General features: G+C 41.5%; 1 protein-coding gene across 3 annotated transcripts; it reads right to left on the bottom strand.

Moving 5' to 3' along the window:
• Positions 1–400: 400 nt before the first annotated feature.
• LOC140692065 (synaptonemal complex protein 3-like) lies at positions 401–9,320 on the bottom strand. Of its 3 annotated transcripts, none has more exons than XM_072956857.1 (9): positions 9,242–9,320; positions 8,181–8,365; positions 7,627–7,696; positions 7,434–7,468; positions 6,954–7,071; positions 5,978–6,077; positions 3,439–3,537; positions 912–1,016; positions 401–760 (listed from the first exon to the last, which is right to left on the bottom strand). In XM_072956857.1, exons 2-9 carry the CDS (start codon positions 8,308–8,310, stop codon positions 707–709), a joined length of 711 nt encoding a protein of 236 aa, XP_072812958.1. In that variant the 5' UTR covers positions 8,311–8,365; positions 9,242–9,320; the 3' UTR covers positions 401–706. The 3 variants fall into 3 exon arrangements, with proteins under 3 accessions (XP_072812958.1, XP_072812959.1, XP_072812960.1); XM_072956858.1 differs by having other exon boundaries at positions 9,248–9,314; XM_072956859.1 differs by lacking the exon at positions 9,242–9,320 and adding an exon at positions 8,977–9,034.
• Between the last annotated feature and the right edge of the window lie 4,536 nt (positions 9,321–13,856).

Genomic DNA, 13,856 nt, shown 5'->3' with positions numbered 1-13,856 from the left:
TGCTAAGGGCAGGTGTCATTTAATACTGGACCAACACCAGTTAAATGACATTGTGATGTCTTTGTGGAAATGACATATTCACAAACCCATGTCTCAGCACTGATATTTATGTAGCTAGTTCTCTTCCCTTAATGGTTTTTAGCAGTTCAGTTTATTCAAAAACAGAAATTTAAGATGCTTTTAATAATTTCTATATGGCAATAGAGGAGATTTTCCTTTGAAATAATTTTCCCCAGTGGAATCGGCTCTGTAAACGAATGAGTAAATACAAAGTGGTGCACAGATCAAATGGATTTTATAGTCCTTGATTTTTTTCCTTAAGGAAGAACAATGTAGCCTTCTTTCTATACCTGTGCTGCTGAAACTTTTGGGGCTGATACAGATGCACTGAGGCTAAACCTAAAATTAAATCATCTTTATTGCTAAAAGTCATTTGACAGTGTTAGGTACAGAACGTCAGCATTACTGACAAAAAGGGCTGAAAGCTTGATACATATAATTTGGGAATTGCTGATTATAGTCACAAACTGTTTCTGTTTCATGTGAGTTTAAACAGAAAGGAGGGTCTTGCACTTCACGAACAGGCTATGATAAACAGGCTATACTGACTTGCGCTACAATGTTTAAATGACTGTAATGTGATTCAGCGTGGCTGATGTTACATTTGTGTCATGTAATTTAGCTTCCACTTCTTTCTTCAAGGTCCTCAGAGTAACAGGGTTTGGAGATAACTTTCAACCACTGCCAGGTCTAGGTGTTGCTGTTTCAAGAAAGGAAATATTAAATATTTGCATATTATTTAGGTAATTGTTATATGCATTCTGTAAAACAACAACAACAACAACAACAAAAACTTTACCCCAATGCTCACATCCCTCCATAGTTCTTAATATCAAGTATACACTACTTACAGCTTCCAGCATAATTTTGTTTTGCAGCTTGGCCATTTCTTGTCTAACTTCGCTTTGCTCATCAGTAAGAAGAAGTTCATGATCCTTGTCTAACTCCTCCATACTCTAAAACAAAAAGCCTAGTTCAGTGATGAAGCACCACTTTTCATCTCACGTTCTAAACACGTACCATTAAATTTCAAAAGTAACAAGTCCTAATACTCAAAGGATACTCATTATTTATTCCAAATAAAAACATTACAACAAATCATGGAGATCAAAATACCCACTTAAGAAATCTAAATGTCGTTTTTGAGTCAAATATGATTATTATAGCGGTACAACAGAAGTACCCTTTGCTCAAAACTGTTAACAAACACTTAAGGTCACGGTGGAGCAAAAAAAGAAAAAAGAGAATGACAGTCCCACAGAATGAAATACCACAACTTAAAAACTCTCTCATAAGCTGTCTAAACACCAGGTAACAATGCACTTATAATAATCAATGTAACATGGTTCTGCTCGAGAGAATAAAATGATCTGTGATGTGACCTCATTAAGCTATGAAAAACAAACCTACGTTTTAAATATTTATTACTCATTCAACAAATGGTGATCTAGTACATCCAATCTGAATAGTAGTCTTCCAGGGCCGAGGGAGGGGGAGTTTCCAGGCCTACCTGGGTTTTTTAATTTTTTAAATTAGAGATTAAAAACATCAAACACAAACACTTTATAGCAATTAAGGAAACACAACTTGCCAAATCCATGTAATGGAAAATAAGATTGATTCTGATTTAGTTGGCAGAAAGAATAAGATTTCACTAGGTAAAGGAAAGAGAGAATTAAACGTAATCTAGGGCAGGAGCATAAGCAAAGCCAGGAGGTAATGGTGACTTAGTGCAGAGAAAGCAACTACTCTGGAGGGGTGGGAGGAAAAAAAGAATGTAAGTATGAAACTACAAAGAGAGGGTTTTGTTATGGGGGACACGTTGAATACCTGAGGATTTAAACTTGGGCAGCTAATGACAGGTTTTCAGGAGGGAAGGGATACCTGTTGGAAGATCATGTTGCAGAACTGCGAAGGATGGATTGGAGAAGACAGAAATCAGGAAACAGTGTAACAGTACAAGCAAGGAATGGTGAGGTCCTGAACCAGGGCAGCAGCAGCGGGAATTCAAAGAAAGAAATTAAACAGATACAAACTACTACACCTAAAGTAAATAAGCAAGAAGGATTTACTGTATGACACAGGGAACTACATTCAATGCCTTGTAGTAAGCTGTAATGGGAAATAGTCTGGAAAAGTATAGATATATATATAACTGAATCACTTTGCTGTACACCTGAAACTAACACAATACTGTAAATCAACTATACTTCAATAAAAAAAAAAAGGAAGAAAGAAATTAAAGTACAGTTGCAGAGGTGAAAATTGTAGGGCCTAGTAATTGCTGGGTGGGAAGGACAAGGGACTTGGAGGAGCCAAAGACAACACTAACGTTACTACCATAAGTGCTGGCCTTTAGTAATAACCTTTAGAAGCAATCTTCTTGGGTACTTTATCAGATCTGCACACCAATCAGTAAACGGTTCTCAGGGAGCATTAGAGCAACATCTTGTCTACTTAGATATGCCTTTAAAATAACTCCTTTGTAGACATATGATTCTAAAGTTCTTTAAAGAATATCTATTTTAAAAGCCTTTTGCTAGTTTACCTAAACCATCTCAATTAAAGAGAGTGACATTAACATCATGTTTTTGAATAAGATTATCATTAGAAAAGAACACTTCCCAGCCCTGCCCACCACCAAAAAAGAAGGGTAATGTGCAGGATTCCATCTATTCCTAGATAAGCATACACAGTACACACATATCTGCGGGGAGAAAAGGGCAATGTGCTAATGTGCAAATATCTCGGCAGATCATTCTCAACCCACAAACATTAAGTCTTCCTCTGGGTTTTTCATTCAGTTGTACACTTAGGCCTCATATGATTATAAGTTTATATAGAAGGTCATTATTAGTCACATATTCTAAAAGCAGATATGGCATAAACACTCATATAATACATCTGAAAATAGAAGAGTTATTCATTAATTACAATTGCCTGCTTCATATTTAGCAGTAACTGTTAACATAAGACAAGCAAAAGACATCTAGGAATGATTTATAAACTTCCTACTTTCCACTATATATTTGTTGCTGATCTCTTAAAAACTGATTGTTGAACAATAAGGTTATGATTAAACTGTAAATAAAGTATCAGTTTTCTTCATGCTACATATATGCTTAGATAAAATTCCCAGTTCACAGTTTCCTGTTTTAACTGACTCCCCCAAAACTATTAGTGAATCCTAAAACCAAGAACACATTTACTAATTTTGTTAAATCCAGAACAATGAATTCAAAGTGTAAAACGGTTAACAATTTAACAGAACAACCTAAACGTTCATTTCCCATACATATGGAAAGAAACATACTATCTTCTACTTTTACACACAGATTATTTTTATAAGAATCTAGTGTGTTACCAAACAAAACAGACCTTTAAGAACTGCTCATATAAATTCTTCATTTTTTTCAGTCTCTGGTACTGAACAATTCTAGCTTGTCGAAGAATCTTTCGTTGCTCTCGAAACATGTTCTACAAATACAACAGAATAGGAAAGTGATAAAATGTGGGTAACATTTAATATTTGGAGAGCATAATTATACATTACATTTAAAAGGAACACTCTTTAACTCAATGCTTGTTAGCATTTCCCGTTTTAACAACTTTTATGACCAAGTTTAGATAATTGTGCTTACTACTTCTCTACAAAACCATATCATAATCCTATCTTAACAGTCATTGAGTAGGAGAATTTCTTTCTTACCAATCATGAAAACATGTTTTGATTCTTGATTTCAAAACTCACAAATGACCCTTCCAATAATGTGTTTACCACAGGTAGGCAAACGCCACCTAATGATCCTTCCAATCAGTAATTACAGAGGACCATTCTTTCTTAACAATACTCAAAACATGTATTACTTCTTGATCATTTCAATGTGCACACAGATGGCCCTTCCAATAATGCTAGCCTTTCTGCCCTTTGACCTCATCTCCAACAATAATCTTGACCTCTTCCCTACATTAGCCCCTCACTAGTCATTACACAGTCATACCCTGGATTCTGTCTTTCCCAGTAACTGCAACATCTACATGATCTTAACAAGAGCAAACACTTACATGGGAACTATTCGTCAGGTACTTTCCCAAACCATTTAAAATAAACTTCTTATATATGATCTCATTTAAAACTCAAAACAGCAATTCTCCAATGAAGACATAATATACGACCGATAGGCACATGCAAAAATGCTCAAGATCACTAATTATCAGAGAAATGCACGTCAAAACTACAATGAGGTATCACCTCACACCAGTCAGAATGGCCACCATTCAAAAGTCCACAAATGAGAAATACTGGAGAGGCTGTGGAGAAAACGGAACGCTCCTACACTGTTGGTGGGAATGCAGGTTGGTGCAGCCACTGTGGAAAACAGCATGGAGATTCCTCGAAAGACTAAAAATAGACTTATTGGATGACCCAGCAATCCCACTCCTGGGCATATATCCAGAGGGAACCTTAATTCAAAAAGACACCTGCACCCCAATGTTCATAGCAGCACTATTTACAATAGCCAAGACATGGAAACAACCTAAATGTCCATCGACAGATGACTGGATAAAGAAGATGTGGTATATTTATGCAATGGAATACTACTCAGCCATAAAAATGATAAGAATAATGCCATTTGCAGCCACATGGATGTCCCTGGAGAATGTCATTCTAAGTGAAATAAGCCAGAAAGAGAAAGAAAAATACCATATGATAACACTCACATGTGGAATCTAAAAAAGAAAAAAAAAAGACAAATGAACTCACATATAAAACAGAAACAGACTCACAGACATAGGATACAGACTTGTGGTTGCCAGCAGGGAAGGGAGTGGGAAGGGATAAACTGGGAGTACGAGATTTGTAGATACTGACTGGTATATATAAAATAGATAAACAAATTTATTCTGTATGCCACAGGGAACCATATTCAATATCTTGTAGTAGCTTGCAGTGAAAAAGAGTATGAAAATGAATATATGTAGATCCATGTATGACTGAAAAATTGTGCTGTGCACCAGAAATTGACAGAACATTGTAAACTGACTATACATCAATAAAAAAAAATTCAAAAAAGCCCCACCAAACCTCAAAACAGCTCTACGAGGTAGGGACTCTTAGTGTGTCCCCTTTCATGGATGAGGAGACTCAGGCAGAGAGGCAAACAATCTGTCCTTGGTTTCACAGCTACCGCTGGTCAAACAGAATTGCATCCCAAACATGTATGGTTCCAGAGTCCAGGCTCTTGACCACTGCACTATGCTGTTTCTCCATGTCTCCCAGCGTTCAATCACTACCTCCCAGCTTGTAGTTCATTCCCTTCCTTGCTACATGTAGTTCAATCAATACTCTGTCGGGATCCTAAGACTTTTCACTGTCCCCAGCCCCGACTCTCATGACCTCCCCTTTCCTCCTTCCCAGCTTAAATTCCATGGTCAATCATTATACCTATGCCCTTGCACACGTACCTTGGCCCCTTCTCACTCTGTCAATCTGCACGGCTAAACCCCAACCTGGGGAAAATCCACCTCTCCAGCTGCTCTGCCACAACTATGCCAAGTCGTCTCACACTTTAAATTCACGGTCACTATGACACTAACCTAAGTTAGATCCCTAATGCTGCCTGGCAACAAGATTTCCCTAGTCCTCTCGGGGGGGGGGGGGGGGAAACAATTCTAACCCGCCTTCTCTGCCTTCAAAAGGCAACAACTTCCTCCACCGTCCTAACTCCCAACTGGTAAACTTACTATTTCCACTAAACAGACAGAAGCAACCGAAACAGAACATTCAGGCTCCCATCACTACATCTTCCACTCTGGGTTCATGGGCTCTACCTTCTCTCCTGTATTATTGCCTGAGCTACTGCTACTCGAGACTTTGATACAACGAGCTAATGTGAAAGCTAAGGCTGATACCAACAGCTAGTTTTTCTTCTTGTTCCTGGGCTTTCTGCACGTCTATATTCCACTCCCGAAGCAAAGTCCGAAGCTGCCGAGAATATCGGAGATGAAGATTCTGCCTGTAAAACGTAACAATGAGCACTGTCATACTTCATAAGATATGAGAAAACATTAACCACACTCAAAACAAAACTGACCTGACACAATTTACACTATACAAGGAGAAGGCAGTGACAGCATAACAGCAGCTAAAACAGTCTCATGGGAAACAGAAAGGTTAAGTAGATGATTTACTCTTTAATTCCAAAATGACTATTCCTAACTGAATAACACAAATGCTATGTCACGTGCTCTCTACCTCCTGAAAACTAATGAAGATTTACTGTACTATAAATTTCCCATAAAAATTCATTCATCTGAAAGCAGTTTACTTTTCACTTCTTCTTACTGAGTAACTTGTGTGTTCTAATACAGTAAGTAGATTCGATGAGGTTACTACATCCATTCATCAGAGATGTCCAAACAGGAATATTTCACTCAAATACTTCCCCTCTTTGGCACAACAATGATTTTGAAAAAAGAACTGTGAACACAGTTCCGCTAAAATTGACGAACTTTTCACAATATAAGATTAACCTTTTCTACATAACAATACAATTAACTATCACAAGGATAATGATTGAAGACATTTACCTTACGTTCAGCTAGTATGGGTGTAGAATGAATATAAATTAATTTCATCTGACAAAAACTCAATTGTTATTTGAAAGGGGGGAAAAGGTCATCTTTAGTGGCTTCTAGGAAATACATCTCAATTCTGTTAAGGAGTGAGGTTACCGAACTAAAGAATTTATCTGCTTAGGGAAAAAATCAAGCAAAATGTGTTTTTCACTGGAAAATGCAATATGATAGTATTTGCCTTAGGTTATCTGCACCAGTGAACACTAAGAAATTATACAAATGTTGTTGTGGCTGAAAAAAACCACCAACTTTACCTTTGTTCTAGTTGTGTTTTCCAAACATGCCCAATTTTTGCATTAGTGGTGCTGATAGAAGCTTTCATATTCATCTCAAACATTTTTCTCTTTGCAAGAAGAGCCCGTTTAATGTCATCTACATAGAAAATATTTATTCATTAAAGATTAATGTTGAAAATTATTTTCTTCCCATATATTCAAATCAAAATGGGTAAATGCCGCCTCAGCAATATGCAAAGACATTTAAAAGGTATAAGACAGGCATCATTTCAAAAAGCAAGACTGGCATCACTGTTAGTATCATTTTCACTTCCCACATCAACAACTCAAAAGGCAAGTAACGGAAACCTGTAACGTCGAATCACACTAAATACCTGTCTAGAAAAAAAAAAAAGTATCTGAGGGCAACGGATGTAATCCAGGGATAAACATTTCCATTTATAAAAGCTATATAGTTTAAAACAATGTTCTCTAGTTGTAAATATCACTCAAACGTACCTTGAAATCCTTCCAGCATCTCCCGTACTTCATTCCTGTGAAGAAGTTATATCAAACATTATTAAATAAAGATACATGAAAGACCATACTTGTTATGAAAGAAATGCCCCATGCAAGGACTTCACAGAGAATACTTGTTACATGAGCCAAGTGGACTTTACCTAGCAGGTGAAAATTGCCATAAAAACATTACCGCAAGTCTTCCTCCAATGTTCCTGGAGAAGGATTTATTCCCCCATAATTATCAGTGACTCGGTTGTTTCCTACATTGAAATAAAAATGGAAAACACTTTAAAACGAAGCATGGTATTGTGATCAGTTTTCACGGAGAAATATCCTCAGTGGGGAGGGTTTCAGGCTTAGTGCCACCAAGAGCTGTTAAAGCAGACATATGAAAGGACTCACGTATGTGCAGGTCAGATGAAGTCAGATCAGGGACCGGGTCCTTTTTATGGAGACACTGTTACAAGCCTTTCAGGGTTTAATGTCAGCATAAATCATGTAGCCCAGAAGAGATATTTGGGAAAGAAGGGCCTGCAAGCATGAGGAAGAGCTGCCATGTAAGCTTCTGCAATCCGGGTGTCCAATAGGAGGATGGAGTGGGCAACCCCCAGGACCCGACACGGCTTTGCAGGCACATGGATTTCACTGGCTACAATGTCGAGGACTCAGAGCAGTGACCTGAGGGACACGGCCCCTGCCCCCGTGCGCTGTTATCCGCAAAGGCGTCCGATGGACCATACGTACCTTCCGGAACACCCTCTGACCCACGCGGCTCTCTTCTCTCTTGTCTCCCGAAGTCACAGGCTGCCATACCCTGAGCCTCCACCGGGGCCTTCGCAGCCCTCCCCAGGCGCTTCCTCTCAGCCGGCGCCATCCCTAAGTGTCTCTTCCCAGGCAGAGACAGCTCTCCTGCACCTTGTGAGCACAAACTTAAAGAAACGGGCACAGGGTCAACGAGCGATGCCCGGCAAGGGTCCTCTGCGCACATCAGAGTGTGCGTGCCCGCGTGTCTCCGGCTGGACCAGGAGCGGACAAAGCAGGTGGTGACTGCGAGCCCCTCCTCCGGGGCTGGACGGAGGGCTGGCGCCTGCGCCCCACACACAACCCACCCCGCGCCCGCGGACATCTGAGCGCCGGGCCCCTCCGCCAGATTCTGGCCCCTACGGAGGGAGGGACAGAGGCCGCCCCTGGCCCTCGGTTCCCGGCGGGAGGCCCGGCCACGGGCAGGACCCAACTAAGGGTCCCTCGGGACGGATGGGGGATAAACCAGTCTGCGCCTGGCCCGGGACGGTCAGGTCGGGGCGGGGGGGTGGGGGGGAGGTAGGAGGGGGAGGCTTCCCCACACGCCGAGTGGGCCCCAGGACGACCTCGCGGGCCCGGACTGACCCGCCGGGCCACCGGGCAGGAAGGACGGGGGCCGCGGGCGGACGGCCCCTGTGCACCCGCCCGCACCCTCCCGGGACGTGGGGACCGTCCGACCCGCCCCCGCCCTCAGGGGCCTCGCCCCGTCCTGTGGCAGCCCCGGGGGACGCCACCTCACCGGCCAGCCTGGCCGCCCCCGCTCCACAGCCGGGTCCCCTCACGTCTGAGGAGACGCCCCGTCCCCCCGCCGCCCGGCCGGCCCAGGTCGCACAGTGCGGCCCGCCGGCCTCCCCTCACCCCGCCCGCCCCGCTCCCCCCCCCCCGCCCCCACCCCCGCTCCAGGCCTCCCTGCGGCCCCTCCATCTCTCTGCCCCTCCCTCCATCCCACCACCCGCCCCCGCCGCCGGCCCCGGCCCCGGCCCCGGCCCCGCCCCCGGCCGCACCAAGACCTCCACACCGCGACCTCCGCGACGCTCCTCTGAGGGCCTCCCGACAGCCCTCAGGAGCCAGCAGGCCTCTCCTGGGCGGGAGCGGCGCTGATTGGCCGGCACAGCGCGCACGCGGGAGGCGGGGCCTCGCCCGAGCCCCCGCCCCCTGGCCGGACCGCCCTCCGCGGAAGGTGCCCAGGCTGGGGACCTGCGCCGGGGGTTCCAGGACCTCCGTTCAGAGGGCGTTTCCCGGGCCTTCTTCCTGGGAAGTCACAAGAGGACACGGGAGCCAGGAACAGGTGCTCAAGCCTCCACCCCCCTGGTGACTCCTAGTCACCCTCCTCCTGGGGTCCTCTCCACTCACCCCTTCCCCTTGCGGAGGAATAGCCCAGCCGCAGGCGCGTACTGGGGGAACCCTCCCACCCCCGTCTTCCAGGTTTGGGTTTTCGTCTTTTAAGGACACGTGTGTGCATCCTTCACCATCCTTGCTTACTCTGGCGCTGTCTGCGTGTGACGCTAAATTGCAGCCCATTCTCTCTGGTATTCTGCCCCTTGCTCTTTTCACTCAACGTGGTGTCACCAGCGCTACCTGTATTAGGACCTGGAGCCACAGTGCTTTCATTTCCCCCGCCGCATCCTAGACCGTTGTGGAACCACGCCTCAGTTCGCTCCTCCGTTTTCTGGTTCCTGCACGTCGGGATACTTTCTGCTTTAGAGCCCCGAAAAGCAGTGATGCTGGGGATATTCTAATGTCCGGCCCACGCGCAACATGTTTTGCAAGCTTAAGGGAGTGGACGGCTGGGTCGTCGTCGCAGGCTAGTGAGTACGGCGAAACTGTTTCCTCCCTTCCTCCACCGGCTGGCTGAGCGCTCATTGGCTCCCTAGACTCACCAAATACTTGGTGCAGTCAGACTTCAGGTTGCCACTTTAGTGGGTGTGAAATTCCGTGTGTGGGGGTGGGGTGGGGTGGGGTGGGGGTATTCTTTTGCGTTTCTCCAGTCACTTATAAGGTTGAGCTCTTTTTTCTTTTGATGCTTATTGGCCATTTCAATTTCCTTTTCCAGGACAGGTCTCGCTGGCTGTCATGACCTTTTTTCAATTCGGTAGGATGGCCTTCTTATACATTTACAGAAGTCGTTTATATATTGGGATACTAATCTTTATGCCTGTGGTTTCCTGTCTCTTTCTTTGTCATTTATAGCTCAAGTGGTAGAGCTGCATGCTTTGCATGCACCAGGTCATAGGTTCAATCCTCTTCTAAAAGGTTCAGTACCCCTTCTAAAAATAAATAAATAAACCATATTATCTCCCCACCACCACCAAAGAAAAAAAACTAAAATAACTTTAGTTATTTCAGGGCATAACATCTTTCTCCTTCTTTTTCTTGTAAGTCACTTGTTTAAAGTTTATTTTGCATTTTAACATCTTTGTTCATGTAGAACTGATTTGTTTTTTGGTTGTTATCAGATAGAGATCCAATTGTATTATGTCCTCTATGGGGAAATTTGCTCTTCACATCTTCGTTAACTGAATAGTGTTAATGTTAAACTTAAGTTAGAAAGTGTTAATTTCCTCACGATCGGTTCATTTAGTAAAACGTCCGTGTTTGCCCACACTACACTGATTCAGAATACCACTGTTATCATACCCTAGATTTCCATATGTTATTGGATCTAGTCTGGACTTGCTGTTTGTTTCCATTGGTTCGTCTGTCTACTCATATTCAAACACCACACTGTCTTAATTATAGAGGCTTTGGCACATACTGTAATATCTTGTTGGGCAGTTCTCCCTCGAAGCTCTTTATTTTCATCATTTTTGTACCTATACTTGCATTTTTCCATAGGTATTGTATCATCTTGATATGTCCGGCAGGGCAAAAGAGAACCTTTTTTTTGTAACTTTTTTTATTGATTTATAATCATTTTACAATGTTGTGTCAAATTCCAATGTAAAGCACACTTTTTCAGTTATACATGAAGATATATATATTCATTGTCACATTTTTTCTCTGTGAGCTACCATAAGATCTTGTGTATATTTCCCTCTGCTATACAGTATAATCTTGTTTATCTATTCTGCAATATTGAAATCCCGTCTATCCCTTCCCACCCTCCACCCCTTTGACAACCACAAGTTTGTATTTTATGTCTGTGAGTCTATTTCTGTTTCGTATTTATGCTTTGGGTTTTTTGTTTGTTTGTTTGTTTGTTTTTTAGATTCCACATATGAGCGATCTCATATGATTTTTTCTTTCTCTTTCTGGCTTACTTCACTTAGAATGACATTCTCTAGGTCCATCCATGTTGCTGCAAATGACATTATTTTATTCTTTTTAATGGCTGAATAGTATTCCATTGTATAAATATACCACATCTTCTTTATCAGTCATCTGTTGATGGACATTTAGGCTGTTTCCACGTCTTGGCTATTGTAAATAGTGCTGCTATGAACATTGGGGTGCAGGTGTCATTGTGAAGTAGGGAGAACTTTTGATATTCGTATTGAGATTGCATTAAATCTATAAGTGAGCTTTGCAAGAACTAACACATGGAGGATGATTGGAAAGGCCTAACAAGGAACAAGGCATTTCTTCCCACTAGTCCAACTCTACTTTTGTGTCTTTAAGAAGCATTTTACAGCATTTTAAAATGTAGATTTTGGATAAGCCTTCATTTTATTCCTGAATATGTTTTCCTTTTTTGCTGCTCTTATAAATGAAGTTTGTTTTGCCTTTCATTGTATCTTCTAACTCATTTTTGTGTGTGTGCATGTGGCGACTTTTGATTTCTGCATCTTCATTTTATACCCTACATCGTTGTAGAATCTTTTAGTGTTTCAGTTAGTTTTACCCCCAATTCCCTAGGGTTCTTTTGGTATATTATCATGTCACCTGGGACTAGAGATAATTTTCCTTCTTCTCCATTTGTTAGTCTCTATTTCGATCATCTCATTCATTGCATAGCTTAAAACCTCCAGGACAGTATTAAGTGGTAATGGACATTTTGGGCATTTTTAGACTGTTCTTGACTGTGGTTGGAATGCCTCAGGTTTTCCCAATTATGTATGATTCCATTTTATTATAATTTTGTCTGATTTTGTCAAAGATTTGTTCAGCATCTCTGCAAATAATTACATAATTTTTCCCTTAGGCCTATTAAAATGCTAAATTAAAAGATTTCTTAGTGTTGCACCTTGCAGTCCCAGAATAAACCTTGCTTGGAACCTGGTGCATTTTCCTCTCGTGATTTTGGAGTCTGTTTGGTAGTATTTTATTTTGGGGCTTCTACATTAGTGTTTGTTAAGGGGCACTGAACAATAATTGTAATTTATGCCGCTGACATTGTCAGCATAAATCCAACGTTTTCCTTCATTTTCTTTGCTCTAAATCAACTCACATAGTGTTGGGACTGTATGGTCCTAAAATTTTGAAGAAATTCTCTATGAAACTACCTGTGCCTAGTGATCTCATGTAGGTTAAATTCTTCATAATTCTCTTTCTTCTTAGACATTATCTCTTCAAGAAGCTCTTTGTTCCCATTGGGGTCAATTACAGCAAATTGTGTTTTTTCAAAAAATTATGTGTTTCATTTAGTTTTTCAGATTCATCTCAGTAGACACATGTAAAGTAAACCCTTTGATTTGCAAAATTTCTTCTGTATTGTTATTTCCATTGTACCATACATATGTATGTTTTTCCCTTGATTAAATTGCCTAGTGCTTTCATTCATTTTTAAAGAGAATTTTGACTTATTCACTTGATCTAGGTTTTTTTCTCCCTCATTAACGTCTACTTTTATATATTAGTGTTGTTTCCTTCTTTGTGCTTTCTTTTGTCTTAATTTGGTGTTTCATACTGAGCTCTTGAATTGAAAATTACATTCATTTATTTTTATTCTTTCACTTTCATACATGTGAGTATTCAAGACTGCATTTACTCTGACCAATGCTTTAAATATAGCTCATTTATTCTGAAATGTAGTAGTCTTCCTATAATTTGTATAAATTCTGCACGTATCTCCAGTTTGACCTGGTATTTCTTTAATGGAAGATTTTTCAATGTCTTCGGAGAAGGGATCTTTTAGTTTTTATAATTTCTGGTTATACTGTGCTATGATCAGAGCATGTGGTTTGTAACATCTCTATTTTGTTGAACTTAGTGATGTTTTCTTTGTGACCTAATACATGTTCAATTTTTGTAAATGCTTTTTGTATCCCTTAGAATGTGTATTTTCTAGTATCATGCTGTAGTTTTTAATATGTACTAATTAGTTCCACCTTTTCAATTATGTTATTCAAAAAGTTATACCGTTATTATTGTTGACCACTTAACTGCTTGTGGGAGATTGCATTTTCTAAAGCTGGCCACAGCACCATCTCCTCTCCCACATGCTCTTCTCATAGTGTGACTCTGGCTCTGCTTCCATCAAGGAGTGGAACCCACATACCCTTCTGTGAACTTAGGCGGCCTCAAACTGCCTTGACCAAGACAGTATAGCATAAGCGGCAATTTGTGTCTTCTGAGACTAGGTCATAAAAGTGTCACGAAATCTCACCCTGGTTTTCTGGGACGCTCGTTCTTGCAACCTACGTACCATGCTTTGAGGAAGCCCAAGTAGCCCATGGAGAA

The sequence above is a fragment of the Vicugna pacos genome, chromosome X (genome assembly GCF_048564905.1).
Source record: "Vicugna pacos chromosome X, VicPac4, whole genome shotgun sequence".
Taxonomy (NCBI): domain Eukaryota; kingdom Metazoa; phylum Chordata; class Mammalia; order Artiodactyla; family Camelidae; genus Vicugna; species Vicugna pacos.
This window is presented reverse-complemented; position numbering and strand designations above follow the sequence as displayed.

What these genes read in the sequence shown, in the direction of transcription:
- LOC140692065 (XM_072956857.1), bottom strand. Translation starts at nt 8,310, where the DNA reads ATGGCGCCGGCTGAGAGGAAGCGCCTGGGGAGGGCTGCGAAGGCCCCG. An exon ending in AACAAGAAGAAAAACTAGCT is followed by an intron (nt 3,538 to 5,977) that starts GTTGGTATCAGC and finishes TTGTATTTGTAG; the next exon opens with AACATGTTTCGAGAGCAACG. An exon ending in TATATGAGCAGTTCTTAAAG is followed by an intron (nt 1,017 to 3,438) that starts GTCTGTTTTGTT and finishes TTTTTGTTTTAG; the next exon opens with AGTATGGAGGAGTTAGACAA.